Source organism: Numenius arquata, chromosome 25 (genome assembly GCF_964106895.1).
Source record: "Numenius arquata chromosome 25, bNumArq3.hap1.1, whole genome shotgun sequence".
Taxonomy (NCBI): domain Eukaryota; kingdom Metazoa; phylum Chordata; class Aves; order Charadriiformes; family Scolopacidae; genus Numenius; species Numenius arquata.
In genome coordinates this window covers 4,053,015-4,072,687 of record NC_133600.1, presented here as the reverse complement: position 1 = coordinate 4,072,687, position 19,673 = coordinate 4,053,015, and the positions used below count along the sequence as shown (strand labels likewise).

Here is a 19,673-nt window from a genome sequence, read left to right as displayed (position 1 = left end):
AGATGAAATCAGTAAATGGCACCTTCAGAATAAACAAAGGGGTTTGCTTTTATACAATACTCTAAATTTAGGATTATTTTTTTAATTGCCAGAGAATGTGGTGAATGCAAAAAAGTTTCAATGGGCTTAAAGAAAGAGTTGGATGGTTCCTAGAGGAAAAATCCCTCTAAGAAAACAGGAGCAACAGGGCCCACCAAAAGCCAAAGTACTCTTTCTGGCTCCTGTGTGGCTGAATGTCTGTGAGGTAGTCTGGCTCTGTCTTTACCTTGTTTTGATGTTCTTCCTGAGGCTTCTGCCACTTGATGCTAACAAGAGCAGGGTACAGGGCAGACAGACCTGTCCTGATCTGTCTGGGTATGATCATTCTTGCATTCAGGCGTTGTTGCGTTAATTAAATATAAAACACTTTCTGGATATATGGCTCGTTTCTCCTTCAAGTCCATTATGTATGGAAATTCTTAGAGATACATGAATCTCCTGAATCGAAAATAAGATCTCTTTTAATGGAGATTCGACTTCTACTTGTTCACCCTCCCTAGAACTGATTTTCAAAATACTCAGATACCAGTGAAACTGGTTTAAGAACTGAAGCCACTTAGAACTGTTGGTTTCAAGTCTCCCTTTACCAACAGTGGTATAGTTCAGTCAATAATCACAGTGAATATTTAGTTGGCTCCAAAAAAAAAAAAAAAGCTGGATTCTATTTATGAATAGGCACATAATTTTGCATGTGTGTCAACACCTAGTATTCTCATGTATCCACTGATGGTGTGAGGAAGCATAATACAAAGAAAACAGATTCATTGTTAATGTCTCCCTCTCTAACTCTGTGGATTTTCTGGCTTTCTGCTGTTGCATTCTGTAGCAAAGCCTGCACCCTGCACCCATCCTGTTTATAAAAGGTATTGTTGATCTGGCTGGTTTTGCAAACCATTATGCTAGAACTAGCTCCTTGGATGACATGAAAAGTGCTTTCTACTACCAGGGTATTCTGAAAAACTCAATAAGTATCCCATAGATTGAGCCACAATTTGGAAAACATTTCCTACAGTAGAATTATAAGCAGGCCATTGCAGCAGCATTAGTTTGTTCCTGTAACTATGATTTTATTGCTCAAGAGGTGATGATGCACACTAAAACCATGAAATCAAATGACAAGGTTGTGTGTAGGTGAGTAGTGATGAAAAGTTGTCAGGTAATGCTCTAGGATTGTGGAAAACTTCTTGAAGGAGGCTGTTCCATGCTTGCTTCATGTAAATATTTTCTACCATTGAGTTACTAGAGAGCCTTCAGTAATTAAAAAGCCCATAATATGTAATGATGGCAAATATCAAATAATAGGAAACAAATTAATAGAAGCAGAAATATGAAAGCTGAAGGTAATCTTATTTGCCATTGTGAATGTTATTTTTCTTTATTTGGTTTTCAAGGACAGTATGTAAGTGGCCATCTTTTTCTTTTTAGGAAACGTCTACATAAATAGAGTGTTTAGAGGGCCTATATAAAGTTGAATGAGTCAAACAAATACTAAATACACCTATATTATCTCTTTCATGTGGTTTCTTTCTATTTCTTGTTGAAAACATGATTATTCCTAGCAAATACAGTGCAATAGTAGTAGCAAAGATGAGAAATACATGCCATGAGGTTGACTTGCCTACATGGGGTTTTTTGGGGGTTTATATCTCTTCACTCCCTCTTTTGTACATATGGAGGAATTTTGGAGAACATTTAGCTTTAGTTTGTTTTGAATTTAGATGTGTGCACTCAGCCTTTCATCCGTCTTTTTAAAAATTTGTTTAAATGTGTACCTTCCCCTCTTCTTGGGAGACACAATATTTGTAAGGTTCCGCAGCTTTACCAAAAGCAAATGTTGTTATGATAAAATAGACTAAGGAGGAAACAAAGCAGGGTTTTTTTTAAAGCAAATGAGCCTCATGTGCTTATGCAGTTACACTCCTCCCTTCCTTCCACAACTAAGGCAATCTTCAGTGGTTACTTAAAGCATGAGAAATTATATAGTAATATACTGCGATTCTAGCAAGAGATACAGGCGCACAAGTATGTGTTAGAAATGGGAACGCTGCTCAGAAAACAAACAACAGACAAGAAACTTCCGTTGTTTCTTACCTTTCTCATTGGTCTGTTTAATTAAAAAAACAAGTAGGTGATAAAGATCTTGCTGAAGGATGAATAAATACAAGTTATTACCAGACAAATCTATAGTTTGCCTTTCTGTTCCCAGTTCATATTCTTTTTAATAAAACTGTTTTTTCTGTTGGGGGGGATTTTTAATATTGAAAAGCACTTGCATGTTTTCCTTGTTAAGACAGATGCAGTGAAGATCTAATACAAAGCTTTGTGTCCTCAACTCTCTAGAGTCAAGTAGAAAATACTAATAAATATTTTTGCAGATTTCCCAAGTAGTGGGTGATTGGGGAAACCAGCAAAATCCACCAGGGATTGTTCCCAGTTCAGTGCTTTTCTATCTGCAGTTTTTTTAGGAGTTATGTGACATGCAAGCATTGTCTGAGGAATGCATCAAGAGTGTCCTGGGCAATCAGGGTATGGCCAACCTGTACCTCAGTTCCCATCTTGCCCCTGTGTTTTTTCTGCCCAGATGGATGAGGAATTGTGCACCAGGTCTTGTTTCTTCACGAGGACAAAGGCAGAGCAAACCTTTGGCACTGAACATGGGGCCGGGGAAACACTTCAGACAAAGCCTCTGCTTACCACATAGTGAAGGCCAGATCAAAAGGCCTTCTGATGGACCTGGAAAGGGAATGTGTAGTTCAGCTCAGCTGCTCTCGTATAAAGGCTCTGGAGACGGTCTTCATACCGTGTTTCAGGGAACGGTCCTGCTGCTGCCAGCCTTGGACGCGGCAGGGCTGCAGTGGGCGATCGTTGTCTGCCCTTGCAAATCCTGGCCTGTTTGCTGGCTGCTGGTAAAGTGAGGATTGGTTGGTTGGGTTGGTTGGGTTTAGTTGGTGTTCAGATTTTTTCAAATCTTGGACGTTGAGAAACAACCATGATCTGCATCAGCAGATACTTGAGTTCACAGCCGTCTGTGGTTGTTATGATCTGGCAGGGACCAGGCAAACACTTGCTGTGGGGCATGGATTAGATACCCTTGAGATCTATATCTTTCCCTTCTCGAAAATGAAGGTTAAGAGGGGATGACAATCATGAGATTATTTCCTTCAAGTTGTATCTAGGCTGAATCTCAGGCTTGTGCTTGTTCTCTTCTTCATTAAATCATTTTCCTTCTTTCTCACCCCTTTTTGAACCGAAGTCTTTCAATATCTTTTAGATGTTACAGAGTCTTAAACTGATCCTTGCTTGAGAGAGAAATTTCATGTTTTTCTGATTCAATGCTCTCTTGTGTTTTTTCAATATAACTATTTAAAGGTAAAGTGCAGAATCTTTAAAGAGAATCGGAGGAAGGCTAATAAATCAGCAAATAAGAGAGAATGACAAGGAGAAGGTGTTTCAGAAGCAGGAAGCCTGGATACCAGTGTACATCAAAGCTCCAACATATGTGTTACATACAAAGATTTGTAAAATCAGTATCTCTGTCCCTTACCTGGCTTAAAAATCTCTTTTTCGGTTGAGGAAGATTAGCCAAGAAAAAGCTCTTTAGCTCTTCTCACTTGGCTGTTCTAATAACAATCCCTTAGGGAGCGTGTGTGTGTTCTTTCTCTCCAGCAATGTGTTCGTAGTCCATGAAGTTCCTGGGGGACATTAGGGTTCGTACGGCTCCCCTGTGACTTGGCTGAAGTCATTTGATGTTCACCAGGTGCTACTGGAGAACTTGAAGGTTTCTTCAGAGAGGAAGGGAATGTTTTCAGTATTTATTGATTGTGAATAATGCTCAAAAAGCACCAAAAAATTATCCAGTTATAAACAGGCCCGTGCTTTGCATAATGAGCTTTGATAAACGGAAAACACAACAATATTAATTACTTATATTAACAAAACTAATAGTAGTGTATATTGATACACTTAAACAAAGCTGCCCTGTGACAGGAATCTAAATTCCAGTGCAAATTATTTTCTCAAGCTGTCCTAAAACATAGCTGTGTTTTGTAGATTTAGAAGTACATTTTACTGTCTGTCACAGAGGATTACCAGGGGTGTTTAACACTGCTGAACTTCTGGTCACTTCATATTTCTTACACTAGTTCTTGGCTTTTGTAGGACTTTTGAGTAATTAAGAATTAAAACAAAAACCTGAAAGAACCGATACACTGAAACCTGTCAGTTAAAATGTTCTTTGTAGGTTCTCACAGATTAAAAATTATGTTTTCTGCCGTGAGCTACAGATTGAAATCAGTCAGAGTTCACCGCTAACTAGTTTCTAGGTAAAAGTTGTTGATTACAAAAAGAGAGAAACAGATTTTTTTTTTCTTTTTCTTTTTTTTTTTTTTTTTTTTTTTAAAGCACAGGAAGCTGCTGTGTGGGTGTCAGTGATTGGGTTATAAGTAAAATTCAATGCTCTAGTGCTTTGATCGTGGGACCTAGTGCTTTTGCCCCACCCTTACCACTTCCTTTAAATGCAGCACCATGCATTCCACATTGCGGTTATACCAGTACTGTTAACCAGTGATATTAGTGGAAGAACCTTCACCACTAACCAGTGTGTAACCTTCAACCTCTTCTAAATTATTATTGCTTGCTTATAGTGGTTTTGACCTTTTTAACCTTGAAAGAATATAAAAGTCCTAAAAACGCAGAAAAAAACGTACTTTCCAATTTCAGTGTGCTTTCTTCTTGCACTGATTATTTAATAAAATCATTTATTTTTATCACTCTAGCTTTTTTAGCCTGTGTAAATGTTATAATTTATATTAAATATATTGTATATTAGTGACTAATAGAGGTGGAGGGTATTGTATTAATAGTGACCTTCTTCAGTCCTAATGTACTTCTTAAAATTCAGTTTTTCCTTGGGATGCCAATACATAAATAGCAGAAAAATATCAAGTAAGTTGGAATTCAAAAGACTATGTGAATTCACCCCATGTAAGAATGGAATTAGTGGATTTACTTAGCTGCTATTTGAAATACAGGTATTAAAATAAATTATGTTGGGAAATTATTATTCCAGACTGCACACAGTGAGTTTGTCAAAAAACTTTGGCTGTGGGTTTTGATCCATTTATTCTCTGCAGCTCTGATGAATGCTGGCAACTGAATTTATAAATTGGCATATCAGAGGCTAGTGGTTAACACCTCTGTGTTTGAGATAAGGACTTCGATTCCATTCTCACAGGCTTTAAGATCTATTAAAGATCTATTAAGATCTTCATGATCTTAATATATTATTGAACTAATCTGAAGACTCTTTGAGCTGTGATGCATGTTGTGATCCATCATATACAGAAATAATAATTCCCTAGTTTGGGGTGAGGATGCTTTGCCCTTTCCTCAGAAGGGTGGTTGCTGTAGAAGATTGTTGTCAGCCCCAAAGAAGCTAGAAATGCAAGAAAAATGAACAGCCAGCTCACAGAGCAGCTTTCTGTTCTGGTCATACAGTGCATGGACCTTGGAAGGTAAATTTAAGATAGATTTGGCTGCTAAGTGTCATGACTAAGAATGTATCCTGGAATAAAATATTCTGAAGGCAGTTTGACTTCAGAGCCTGAGTGAGTGGGTACCCAGTGGGGTGTGCGCAGACATTCCAGGCTTACCTGGCCCGGCACTTTTGAGCTGGATTCACTCTGTGGGATGGTTTTTTGCCCCCCTTGAACCATGTTTCTTACTGTGCATCAGCAGATGCCTGATGCTGCCAGGCACAGCTCTGCTTGCACGAATGAGGAGGGCAATGCAGGCAGCTCACGGAAAGGCAATGTTTGTACAGCCCTGTTCTGCTGCTGCCTTCCTTTGTATTTGATGCTTCCTCCTCCTTTATGTCAACGATAAATATAGTTCTTTTTCATATGTGCCACTTCTCTAAATTTAAGGCATTTTATGGTTTGACTGTTTTTTACCATTTTAGACTTATTTTTCTTCTATAAAGCAGTACAAGAGCACTGTCAGTTCACACTGACCTCCTATTGACAGCTGTCAGTGGGGAAAAAAAGAGAACAGATCTTTGCTACTTTTTTAGTTGGACATAGAAATGTTTTTTCAATGGTGTTTCGTTGCCTGTGCTGTGTCTTCAGGGTCTCAATTAGATGAAAATTAAGACTTCATGGTTTGTTCAGTATCTTGCTTAAAACAGGCAAACTAAAGCCTGAGTGCTGCTCTTTGTGCATTTACTGATTTCATTTATTTCAAGAAAATTATGTCTTCTGAGTGCTTAGTGTTTAAACACATCATGTTTTGTGGCTCTTCTTTTTGACGTGCACCATGTACAATGTCCCCAGGTTATGAATTTGCACAGGAATTTATTCTGTGTATTTAGTGAGATAATTTTAAGAAGAAGCCACGTTAGGCATAATAGATGTAATCAGGAGTTGTGAACAAAAGAATTATATTAAGCAATCAGGGAAAAAAAAGTAAAATAATTCCCTTGCATTTAATTGCATGGGCATATTCAAGTTGTGGGGTCAATCATTTGGTCTAGAAGAGAGTGTAAAGTTCTTTATTCTTTGCGTGATCGCAGGAGTAGAGGAAGGTGCTGTTTATTTCGGAGTGGTACCACACACCTGTTTCCTTCAAGCTTCTTGGGTACGGGTTATTCTCAAGTAGCACAGTGCCTGTTTACCTTTATTTTTTTCTTCTTCATCTGCAGCCGAGAGTGAAAAATTTAGCCTCAAAGTTTGTGACTGACAGGAAAACTTTTTTTTTATTATTTTTATTATTTTTCATGCCTTCTAGAAGCCCCGACAGTTGCGTTAGAACACAGGCATCCCTTGCTGAGGAGGATAAATGACTCATGGGTGGAGCACCTGCCCAGCCACAAACCAAAAATTCCATTCACGCTCTGATTCTGTTGTTTATGCTGATCTCTCACAGCAAAGATATTTCAGTACCGATTGTCAAAAGAGGTTGTTCAGAATCTGTTTCAGAACAGATTGTTAGGCTGAATGTGTAACGATTTCTCTAATGTCACCTTTCAAGAAGTTAGTAGTTTTCAGAATATTTCTCTCAAGCGAAGGGTTTCAGAGTTACAGGCCAGCTCAAGGTGCGAATTTTGCAAATATTAAGCAAAAACAGTTTCGAGGGTTTTTTTGCATAGGAAAAATTCTTCCTTCTGTTACTAAAAGTATATTTTGTGATTTTGTGCAGAGCTTTAGCACCAAACAGTTAAGTTTGAAATACAGTGCAGAAATAGCCCCTGTTGAGGACAAATACCTTTGAGTATTCTGTAGAAAACTGGTTTTAATTTAACTAACCTTCAAGCATATTTTGAAAACTAGAAATAATTTTTCTGTAAGTTCCTAAAATTCACAGTTTATGGAAGTTTTATTTCTGCACCAGTGGAAGAGCTGGATAATTCAGCGGGATGGTGAACAACCTGCTGAGTAAGTTTAGGAATGATACATCCATTTGGTAAAGGGCCAAGAGAAGGATGTGCTGGGAGGGACCTCACATACTGCACGGTCTCCGAAGATTTCTAGAGTAACGCTTCCTCTGGCACTTAAGAGATGTGAGAGGTAGGAACCCTGGTATTACATGGTATTACATGTTCAAATGTAATCACAGGTATGGACTTAACTCACCCTGTCACTACTTATCCTATGTAGTGCAGCTCTGGCTTCTTAAAGCACGTTTTTCACTTTAGAAAGTTTCCTGGAAAGGAGTACTTGTTTAGTGAAAGTTTAAAGTCATGTCATCTCAGCTCTGCCCTGTTTGCCCGTGAGCACACAGAGCCCAGGCTTCAAACACCCAAAAACATGCTGCTTCTCCTCAGTCAGTAAGAAACTCTTCTCAGCAGAAAGTTGGGACCATCGTTGAAACATAGAACATCGAGAAAACTATAGAAGTTTCCCTTTGTTGTTTCATTGTCAATATCTTGTAATTCGGTAAGATAAATTCTATAATTGCGTCCTACCAGTGAGATTATATTTGCCTTGAACTATAGATCTCAACCCTGAAGTTTTCTGCGGGGTATGAAATTAGATAAACCCTTGGTATGGGTGGAGTTCACTACAAGTTAACAGCATTTGCTGTGGTAAACCATTTTGTTCATCATCTCTTTTTGCTGAAGTGAGTCCTCGGTGTGGTTTGGGTGCACCACTTGGGTAACTGCTGAAACTGCTGTGGTTTCAGAATAGGACCTGTTTTGCTTTTTTCTGAACTTTTTTCCCCTGAAACTATTAGCAGAAAAATGAAATAAGGTACGGGTTACAACTGTTTGCCTGCACTTTCGTACGGCCGTACCTCAAAAACGATGAGCAGTATCACATAAAAACGTAACAGTTTCCAGTGAATATAAGATTAATGCAATCTCAGTTACTGCTAAGTGCATATTTTGCAATATTACAATTTTACCAATGTCCTTCAGTTCAGTTGGTGACCTTTTAATGTGGTTTAGGTGTTTTTGCTTGACATTATAGAAATACTGGATTTTCACATTCTTGACACACTAAACGTGGGAATACAAAAATCTTTGTGTACTTAAGTATGCACTTACTGCTCTGGGAGATTCACACTGGGTGTAAGCCAGCACGGATGTCAGGAAGGTAATTCTGGTGGTGTTATTACTAATTTGTGGCTGATAAATGAGTAAATTTGAACATCTAACTGAAAGAAACAAACTTCTGCCAGGCCTCAAAACGGTGTTTGCTGAGTGTGGCAGGATAAAACAAACTGTAAGCAATAACCAAAGTGCAGTGAAAGAGGGTTCCTTGAGCACTCTGTCATGAGTGCCAGGATTGGAGTATTCAACCCTTAAAATTGCTCTGCAAAAAATAAACCTGATTTTTAGAAGGGTCACCCTCTTTCACCTTTTCTTCAAAATGACAGAATTAAAGCCCTCTTCTATTCTTTAACATACAAAACCTGAGGAAAATGGCACTTAGAACATAAAATGAAATTTTTCAATATTATTAGCAGTAACTTTAGTATTCATGGTGACATTTCCTCTGCAGCAAAGTTGTTCTTTGTGATCTGCTCTGAATCTGAAGCAGGAGAAACCCCGATGCTCTTTGAGTACGTTCCGAAACCACTAGGGGCTTTGTGCAAAAAACATTAAACAGGCCACCTAGAAAAAACAGGTTTGCTGAGCAAATACGTTGCAAACCCTGCGTTTGTATTAACAGTCGCCAATTCCACAAAGTGGTTTCGGCAACGGAAGATTTCACCTAAGAAAAGGGCAGCTTAAAATGGGTTGGTTTTGCCTCTCTCAGTCAAAATTGGTTTGGGGCACTATGGGGGCAGTAGAGGAAGGAGAAAAAGATGTAGATGGCTCTTGTTTTGCCTTGACCTTAAATTAGAAATACAAATGCTTTAATTTTCTTTGTAATTTAAAATAATTTGCTCTTTTATCTGGAGAATTACATACGAAATGCTGAGTTACTCAGCTCTGACCAGGTTTGCGTAGTCCCCTAACACTGGTAGCTGTGACTGAAGGCGAGATCTTCTGAAGGCCATGGTGATGCTCAGGTTGTAAATGTCGCACCCCGAGAACAAAACGTGGCCTCTGGTAGGAAAGGCAGTTTGGAACTGGTGAAGGAGGGCCCATGCCTGTGGGGAGAGCAAATGCTGCTGGTATTTCCTGTCTATTTTGTCGCTTCCTTCCGTGAAGGACAAATCACTGGGCTGATCTGCCTGGCTTTAGAAGTCCCACATGTGGCTGCCAATACGGGTATCCATCTGGCTTTGCCACATCTGTTAACCAGGATGGAGCATGGACTGAACCGTGAAAAATAGTATAGGAGTGAACTTTAAGAGATCTCGTTTATCCTCTAGCTTCAAGGCAGTTCAACCAGTGTGATTTCGAGACTCCATTTCTCAAACCTCATGGGCATGGTGATGGAAGACAACTAGTTCCCTGGGCAGTCTTGAGCATTCTGAACTTCTAAAAATGTTACAGATTGTCTGGTGTAAATCTCCCTTGGTAAAATATAAATACATTGGCCTTTTTCTTGATGAGAGATGTGCCTACAGGGCTATGACCAGGTTCCCCTTGAATACTCTTAAGACTAAACAAAACCAGTTGTATCTCCAGCTGCAGGTGTCTTGTCTTCTGCATCCTTCTGTCTGCTCCTTCAGCTGTGGACTGTCCTGCTTCACGTTTGCCCTGAAGCGCGGTGCCTGCACGTGGTCACTGTATTGTGTCCGAAGCCCAAGCCTGACATTATTGCTCCCGGTTATTTATTTAGTGCACATTTGCTGATCTTCATTGCTCTTTGACAAACGAGGATTTCCACAGCTTTGAGTGAATATCATAAAGTTCATGAGCGACTACCAAAGCTCCTTCTTAAAAGCAATTGGGTTATGTCTTAGACATGCCAAGCACACGCTCTGGCATTTGGGGGTTCAGCTCCATTTCTCTGCGCTTTCCTAGTATGTGTATCCTGATGGGAATAAACTATAAGATTCCTATTAAATTATAGTTCAAAGAATTGGACGTTTCACAAAAGATAGCGTTATTAATGCAAATAATGGACGTAATTCAGGTTATTATGCAGGAAGCTGTGAGTATTTCTTTTAAAAATGTTACTAGATTTTCCTTTGTCATTTGTCAGTTACGCATTATAATCAGGATTGTTCATCCAAGGAGTGTTTTCCCTGGAGGCTAGATTGTGTACCTGTCAGGAGCAATCTTCTTTTTAAGAGGAAAAAAAACCACCTGCATTTATCTGTTTAGCTATTTGACCTAACAAAATAATACTTTTTGCAAAGGGAATTAAAAATTAAGCATTGAGGTTCTAATTGCAACCACTAAAATATACGGCCATTATTTATGAGCATACACAATAGTTCCTGTGATTTTCTTTGGTGCTGGGGTGGAATATAAGAAGCAGGAGTCACCTACAAGAGGTGGGTTTCACGGCGAGTGCCCCAGAACAAGGTGACTTCTTAATCAGTCTCTTTTCCCTCGTACATGTGGTGGTGGAAGGATAAACAAGTCCCTTGAAAAAAACCAGAATGCATGCATTCTGTAAAGTCACAGATAAGTTACTACTTAATTCTATTTAACGTGATTAATTATTTATCTTTAGTGATATGTATTTTTAATTATTTTGTCTTTTATATGATTCCAGACTTTTACCTTGAAGTATCTCTAATCCGGGAAAATTAACTAAAGTCATGCTTGTCAAATTTTTCTGACCAAATGTCTTTATAATGGGTTTTATCACTTAAAATCTTGGTGGTATTAATATTGCAGTATGTATAAGATAGACAATAAATCCATTTAAATAAAACAATGGTTTGAGATGATTTGCATTGAGAAATGAGTACAATTACGGTACAGTTTTAAGCCACCCCAGGAGGAATGGATGATGCTAAAGTGTTTCAGCAGTTTCCTATGTAAGGGGGTTGCATTGTCCATGGTAAGTAACTTCTCTTTTTCTCCTTTTGTTTTTTTTTTTTTTTTTTCCTAAACTTTCCAGGTAAAAGTACTCCTGTAAGCCACCTGGGGTCTTCAGATTTTCCCAAGCCCCATGATCCATTCCAGCCATTTGGGGCTGACAGCAGTGACCCGTTTCAAAGTAAAAAGGGGTTTGGGGACCCATTTAGTGGAAAAGATCCATTTGCTCCCTCCTCTTCAAGTAAAACTTCTAAAGACTCTTCCTTGGGGTTTGCAGACTTCAGCTCTGTAAGTTAAGTTCATTGTCTCTGAGCAAACCACTTTCTGCTCTGCTTGCAGCAATCTGTTGGGGTTCTGGTTTCACTGCAAACCTGTTCACTGGCTTCTGTCTCTTAGTACCTTCATGCTGTCCTCATTGTTTTTGTATTAATATTTCTGTAATAAAAAGGCATTATTTCAATAAAAAAAAAACAAAGAAGTTTCGTACTAAATTTTAAAGGGTTTACTTGCATTTAAATTATTTTAGTACAGTGTGCCTTTACTCACAAATTCTTTGTAGCCCAACCTGTGTATTGTTTCTGTTGCATGGAGGCTATTTTGTAAACTGATTTTTGGGAGCCAATGATGTAAAAATTTCAAAACCAATTGTTGAAAACATTTATATATAGCAATTTCACCGCATCCTGAGAAGCAAATCCTTAGAGGGAAAGATTCCATAAAGTATTTGTAATTGTTTGTGAAAAAAAAGAAGTTCTGACAATCCTGTCACAATGTTTGCTGTATACGATGGAATGTGGTCATAAAGGTATGAGGCAGAGATTGAAAATTTAGCTGTTGAATTTTGTTCCGGTTACTGATATTGTAGAAGAGCCCTTGTTAGACAAAGAAAGCAAAATTGTTTTGTAGAACCATTGGAGAAACACCCATCCTGCACTCCAAAAGACAGTATCAGAAGGTTTGAAGGCAAAGCCAAGTTAATTAAAAAATATGAGGGTTTGTAAAAGCCTGGCTTTGTTTTTAGTGCTGGCAGATTCGTTCCTGAGTTGGAAATCCTTGTAAATGTAGTAGTAGCGTGGTTCTTGCTGCTTCCAGGAGCAGATAGAAATCTGTTCCAGGCACAGCCTCAGGCTTCTTCCTCCTTTCAGGTGTTTCTGTTCTGTCACGTTGCCAGGCAGTAAAACTGCCAACTTAATCTGTTCCTTAATTCTGGTGGACACAGCTCAGTGTTCAACGAGTGGAGATCTTTAAGCTGAATCTTTCAGGTTGCTTATTTTTACTGTTGGTTTGGGTTTTTTTTACCCCTAGTTATTAGTTAATAGTAAATGTGTATCACTTTGCTATTGTTAGTTGAGGTCATCTGTGCATACTTTTAGCTGGCCTCAGGGCTTTAATTTATCGATGATCCTGAAGACGTCAAAGTTGGAGACATGATGTATGCTTTACCACAGTCAGTATTAGCCTGTTGCATTTGCACAGTTAAATTCTGTGATTGTATACAAAATGGTGACATTCTTAATAAAAATAAGACGCAAAACTTGCTTTATCTGAAATTTCTTGAACATCTAATTTCTTCCTTGAATGAAAGACAAATGATGGACTGGTTGTTACCCAACTGCTCTCGTCTCGCTTTACAGACTGCATTTCTTAAAAATGTGGCTTACGCTGAGGGATTCTCCCGAGTGATTAACCCAAATCTCTGCTGCCCAGCCCAGCGGGTGCTCTGGTGGTGAATTTGCTGTGCCATCAGGTTTTCAGGAGATGAGATTAACTTTAGAAAATAAGGACAAAGCAGGAAAAATGGTATTTTGAGCAGTAGCCACTTGTAATTACTGCCAGGTGGCACTTCAGCCAGTGAAATTAATTTTAATTGGTTTTGTGAATTGCTTTCTATTGCTGTAAGGAAAAAAAATGCATTAACTGAATTTGACTGAAAAGAGACTTGATCCCTGTTTTTTTTTTGATATTTATATTTTGCATGCCTGTACCACAATTCTGTTGCTGCACTTGCTAATTCCTAATCCTTCTGTACGAAGCCCTGAGGGTACTAGTTACCTTGTAATCAGCAAGAATATTGTGCTTGTCTCTGCCTAATGTTTGGGAAACTCTGCTCATAATGGAAATGAAAAGCAATTCCACTTACAGAAGGTTACCTGACACGTAGTTTTGAGTCCCTGGAATCTCGGAGCAGAATCACAGAATCGTGTAGGTTTGAATAACTGAATAACCTGAGTTTTTGATTGGAATTCTTTACTGTTGCGAAGAAGTAACACAAGAACCTTCACTAGGTTTTTTTTTTTAGCACTCTAGAAAAATTGGCTTTTTTTTGAGACACTGGCAAATTCATGCACCCAGAGTTTATGTATATTCTCATTGCATTCTTAACTTTTCCACTGGCATTAAATACGACTCTTTGGAACAAAACAAAGCCCTTTGGTAGCTCAGATTTCAGGTATTTCTAGGTTCCAGCTTCAGTTTACGGAACAACAAGGAAAGCAGTTTTGCTGCCAACAGAAAGTGTTTAAATTTCCAAGAAACAGAGCACTTAGAACTAAACGTAAATTTTTCTCTTAATCTGAGCTGGTAGTTCAGTACACGCAGGTCAGTGTAGCTTTTTGTGTATTTGATTGGTGTGGCTGCAGGCTGCTGGTTTCCGCAGTTATGCCTCGGATCTAACTGTACCTCGGAAAAAGAAAAAAAGGGGGTTCTAATGAATTGAGAGAGATGTGATACATGTTTAGAGACTTTTTGAAACCTGGACATACGCAAAGGAATTGTTATTGTATGAAATGACTTGTAATTCAGTTACGTTACCTTTTTATAGACAGTCTGTGCAAGAACCAGTGGCATTAATGAACTGCTGTTTCTCTATCTCCTGCGCTCCTGAAAATGTCACTTTATGCTACCCATTCGTAATGAGGCACATCCAGATTTGTTACCAATGAATCACTTGCCTATTTTCCTTTTTTCCTTTTTTTTTTTTCTTACTCAGCACTTCTAACCACAAAAATATAACTTGTGTTCCATAAACAAGTCGCAATTGGGACTCTCATAAGCTTTGGAAGACTTATCCTAAGATGTAAGCTATATAAGTAAAACTGTTTTCTCAACGTTTAAAAAATCAAACAAATAAACAAAAAGATGCCCCAGAGGGTTTGACCAAAGCTTATTGTATTTCTGGAAATAGTAACTGTTATTCTCCCTCCTAGCTGTATGGTCTTTTTGAATTCTTGGAATCAGTGGAGAAGTCCTCCTTCCATTTGAGTCCATCTTCACTGTATCGTGAAAAAAATAATCGATTTAAAATCTTAATGAGCTCTTAAAACTTACCTGTCAGCTGACATTATTTAAATGAGTAACGACAGTAAGGTTTCTTCGTTTTAAAACTAAAATGTCATAAAATGTGTGGCACCTACTGTATTTCAATAACATCGAATGCAAAGGTCCCCATCTAAATTTTGATAGCGATGAAAGCAGAGCTATTGTTTGAAGAAAAGTGATTTTAAAACGGTCCTTTTTTTTTTTTTTTTTTTTTTTTTTTGCATCAAACCATCTGAAAAATCATATTGAGAGAAATAACGTGAGGAATTGTGAGCATCCAGTACCACATGGATAAAGCACAATTTAACGAAATTATGAGTAAATGAGAATGGAGCTTGGGTGGAAAGGAGTTCAAATAGATGCATTTATTTAAAAAATCTGAATTATAGATAGAGTGCAGGGTAGAAAAGGGCAGGGGTGGGGGCCATCAGGTAGTGTATGGGCAGCAGGACATAGGGGTAGCACTTAAAATTGCATTTGTTACCCCTTTCAATATTTTAAGCTTCCCTGGGAAGGTGCAGCCCTATCGGCTGCTGCAAAGGCGGATTTTGCCGTGTTCGGAGTTGTTGTGGACCACGGGGCAATTTTTGCAGTATACATTCAGCTGAAATTGGAACTAAAAACTCCATGTAGTTTTCTCTTCAAAAAAAAAAAAAAAAAACAAACCCCAAATAATATGTTTTCCTGAATGTTCAAAAAAAGATAGTACAAAGCAAATTTTAGAAGCGGGATATAATGCGAACATTTGCATGCAGCTGTGCTTCTGTTAACATCATCCTCATTTAGAGAATGCTAAAATTAAACAGTCCTGGATTATATTTTAGTTTTAAATTGTTATGATTTCAAGAAAAATATTATTAATATCTTGCGCAAAAAGTGCAAACAAGGAAACTTTTGCAGACTTCAGCTGGAATATAATTTTGGAGCAGTTTTCCTGCAGTGTATTTAAATGTGTTTTGGGAAACTCAAACAGGCTTAGAATCTGAATGTTGTAATGTGTTATATTTCCTTAGTGTTTTCTGCTGAAGTAAATTGCATTCTCTTACATTATTTCTTACTGGAAAAATTCTGCATGTATTTTATAAACAGCAACAGAAGCGCTTTTTGTAACTTTTGATTTGGTGACGAAACTTCCCGCAAATCAGCAATTTCCAGGGTCGTCATTAAAACCCCTCACCCTGAGCAGGAAATACTGCGATAAAACTCTCTGCAATGGAGTCGCACAAGAATAAATAACTCTTGGTTTTACCAGCTATTTACTATTCTTAAAACCGGCTGCAGGTTGCTATGCTCCCAAACCACTAACTTGCTTTTTTTGGGTGTGTGGAGTTTTTGTTTGGCCCCAGTCCCCTGGCCTTTTTCATACCCAACTGAGAGATGGATGCAGGGACGTGCAGCCCAGATGGGTTAGTTTCCTGGTGGGAGGAGGAAGAAATTAAGGAAATAAATTAAAGGATGAAGTGAGGAAATCCGTGAGTGAATTTTTATTGTAATCCAGAAGAACTGCCCTAAGACAGCTTGGTGTACTAGATTTGTATATTTTATAAGTTTGATTTGTTGTATTTTTTCATGTAATTGCTTCTGGCTTTTTGGTAAATTTATTAATTGCTTTTCCATTTTCTTTTTTTTTTTTTAGTTTGGAAATGAAGAGCAGCAGCTGGCGTGGGCAAAGCGAGAGAGTGAAAAAGCAGAGCAAGAAAGACTAGCTCGGTTGCGGAGACAAGAGCAAGAAGACCTGGAGCTGGCTATTGCGCTCAGTAAGGCTGACATGCCAAACTCCTAAATACAGGTTCTCTGGCTCCACCCTGTCCAAGTGAAACCTTTAACCGTGGCTTTTATAAAAATACTAAATCCTTGGTTTATGTTGTGAAAAATTTTAGTTACCTTCAACTCTAAACGAGACTGGCTGGTTACGTCAAACTGGGCGCTCTGTGGCTTTTCAAGTGCATAATATGCAGGAAACTGTATAAGCTGTATTATATGTTCTAGATAAAAATCTACTGCTTGTAAGAAATTTAACGTATGATCCTAAGATACTGAAAGCAAAGTTTCTTTATCTAGAAGACAATGTTGCATATAGTAAACTGCAACTTGTGAATCTGGCTTTTTATTACCTGAATTCCATTGATTTTTTTGAGGCTGCAGTATGAATTTAAAAGAAAATGTCATAAAAAGGTAATATTTCTAGGATTAGCTTTCACTCATTACGTTTATTTAATAAGTCATGGTAGGCTAATCAGTATGTCATCTGCGTCGTCTGTGTCAAGTCTTCAGCATAAATCCATTATTAGATGGTCCCTTTTTATCCAGGAGATGGGGCTTTTACAAAAGCATCTGACAATTTATATATGATGAATGCAAACACAGTGAACTGTGTAAAAATATTACAAATTCGAAGCCTCGATGAATGAGTAGTTCAAATTCAAGCGCTTGCATTGAGTTTTAATAATTATATGTGATGCTGTAAAAGAGGGAGTTAATTCAGTTGTAGTAGATTGGACAAATAATTTGGCAGTTAAATCATTAGGTAAAATCGTAAAATCTTGCTTTATCTCATCAGCAAACGCGATGGCAGGACTGTGATAGCAGTCTGAGTGCTGCTGTCGTGTCGAATCAAGCAATGGAGAAGTCAGAGATTGAGCAGTGTTCGTCCCTACAGCTCCTCGTACCCTCTTTTGCTCCAACCACCAGAACGTAAATCCTCTTCTTTGTGTTCCCCAATTGACTGTGGGAGAGTCTTTACCTCTATTTCTTGTATTCCACCTAGCTTCTATTAGTGGGGTTACGGATCAAACGTAATTTAGCTGAAATAAGGCCAAGCTGAAACAGATTTTGCCAAATACACGTTCACGCGTAAGTTCTAGAAGTGCTGGTGGCCGGGATTGGCTTTGAACCGCGGCTTGGGGCTGTGAGCCCAGGTAGGAACAGATTTTATATATCCCTGTAGAACTCAGTGCTTCCACCTGGTCAGGATAACACAGAGGGTGTTTTACATGTCATCTATACAGTAAGTCCTTACGATAAATCTGTGAACTATTTACTTACTAAAAATGCCTTTTCTGATTACAGGAATTCTAAAACTTCAGTTGTCTTTGCCTTGGACTTTTATGGCTAAATAGAATAGGCATCTAGCCCAAAAAGTTTAAAAACGTCTTTAATGTATATCTGTTTTCCTATCTGTGGTCCTGTAGGAATACAAAGCTTGACAGTCTGATGCAGCCCTTATCTTATAACATTTTCTCTATTTTTTTGAAAATGTGGTATTCCTTCATCATCTTTAATATTTTTTATGTCCTCGCATCCTTACTTTTATTTTTCATAATACAAAGATAGTGCCTGTTCACTGATTGAAAACAATCTTTCCCCGTTCTGTTGTAATTGCCTTATTCTGGAAGCTTTCCTTACACAGAGATAAGAATCAGATTGGATCATTTTCATCTTCTTAGTAGTTTTCAGCTCTGAAGGGCAGCTCCGATGTGGCATTTGTTGTCTCGGGCTTTCGTGAGTAGGTGTGTGGGCGAGTGCCCGTGCGTGTCTGTGCGCACACACACACATCCCTCCAGCTCCATGTGCAGTAATAAATACAACAAAACTGAAACCCCATATGTCAAAATGCATTTTTGGGGGTCACAACTCCTCTGCTAATGGTACTACAAATAGTGTGCATCTTCAATTCCCCTCAGAAGGGAAGATGATGCATCAAAACCAACCATATAATGATCTTTAATACTGTCTTTCAATGACCCCTTTGGAATGCAGTAGAAGATATTCCTAATTTTACGGAACCTGATTTCCCATTGTGGTCATTTTTCTCTAAAATACGTTAGATTATGTGATCGAATATAATAAAATGCTACCAAATTCTCTTTTCTCTTGGGGTACAGGACTTGAAGTCTCTGAAAGCAAACTTGGGTCTGTCTCTAGCTAACATGAGAGAAAACTTTTGCTATAAAAGAGCGATTTTCAAAATTGAGCGGCTGCAGGATCCTCAGTGAAGTTAAAACAAGTTGTATCCACGTTTAAGATTCTCCTTTTCCTTTCCATTTGGGCCTGAGTCCTTGTGGTGTCTCTTCTGCTACAATAACACCCCCCCCCCCATTCATGTGTGGTGCCATTTGAGAAAGGAAAACCGCTTTTGGACGGCTGCTGGGGTGATGTCACTCCAGTGGGACGGGGTGGATGAGCTAAATAGCTTGATTCATTTTCTGAGTTCTGTACGTACCATAACAAGACTTTCTGCTACTTTGCCAGTGCTCTAAAATACCGTAATTTATAACCCTTCTAAGGCAATGAGTTGTTGTTTTCAGCAGGAAGCCAGAAGTGTGAATTAATCTAACATTCCATATAGTGTTAGAACTAATTGCTCATTTTCCTATTTCCTTATTGACTCATTCTTCGTATTTGCTTGGACAATAACAGAAGATCAGGCAAATGATCAAGGACAGAACCCGTTCTCTATGCACAGCGTAGTAGATTTAGTAACCTTAGGTTTATTGAAACACTCTTGATGCAAAATTTTAGACACTGCAGTAGAAGAATCAACTTAGCTGTGATTTCTCTCCGTTGTATCTAATACAGTTTTCCATCTAAAAAGGAAGATTATCCACGTTCTTCCCTTCTGCTCATAACTCAGTGGTTTGTACAATACCTGCACTTGTTCTTCTAAAACCAAACATTCTTTTTGCAAGGCGTCGACCACCTCCTTCTTCCTCCAGAACAGTGAAATTTAAAGCACAAATAGGCCTGTCGCTATTTGGGCAGAGAAACTATGTACAATGCAAGATATATAAAATGTGAGTATACACAATGCATATACAGTGTACATTATGAGATCCATATTATTTGTGTCTATGTGTGTATATATATATATAGTGTATTGTATAATGTAATAATAGTGTGTGTATATACTATATATGTCCACATACTACGT

At 38.3% G+C, this 19,673-nt stretch overlaps 1 protein-coding gene across 5 annotated transcripts in view; it reads left to right on the top strand.

Annotated features, from left to right (window-relative positions):
- EPS15L1 (epidermal growth factor receptor pathway substrate 15 like 1) overlaps positions 1–16,526 on the top strand; it is a 39,603-nt gene extending 23,077 nt beyond the window's left edge. For 3 of the 5 annotated variants that reach the window (XM_074163997.1, XM_074163999.1, XM_074163998.1), the window contains 2 exons: positions 11,508–11,713; positions 16,380–16,526. In XM_074163997.1, coding sequence (XP_074020098.1) covers positions 11,508–11,713; positions 16,380–16,526 — 353 coding nt within the window. Of the gene's footprint in view, positions 1–11,507; positions 12,956–16,379 lie in introns of those variants that run through there. The other 2 variants (XM_074164001.1, XM_074164000.1) reach the window with 1 other exon arrangement.
- Positions 16,527–19,673: the final 3,147 nt, after the last annotated feature.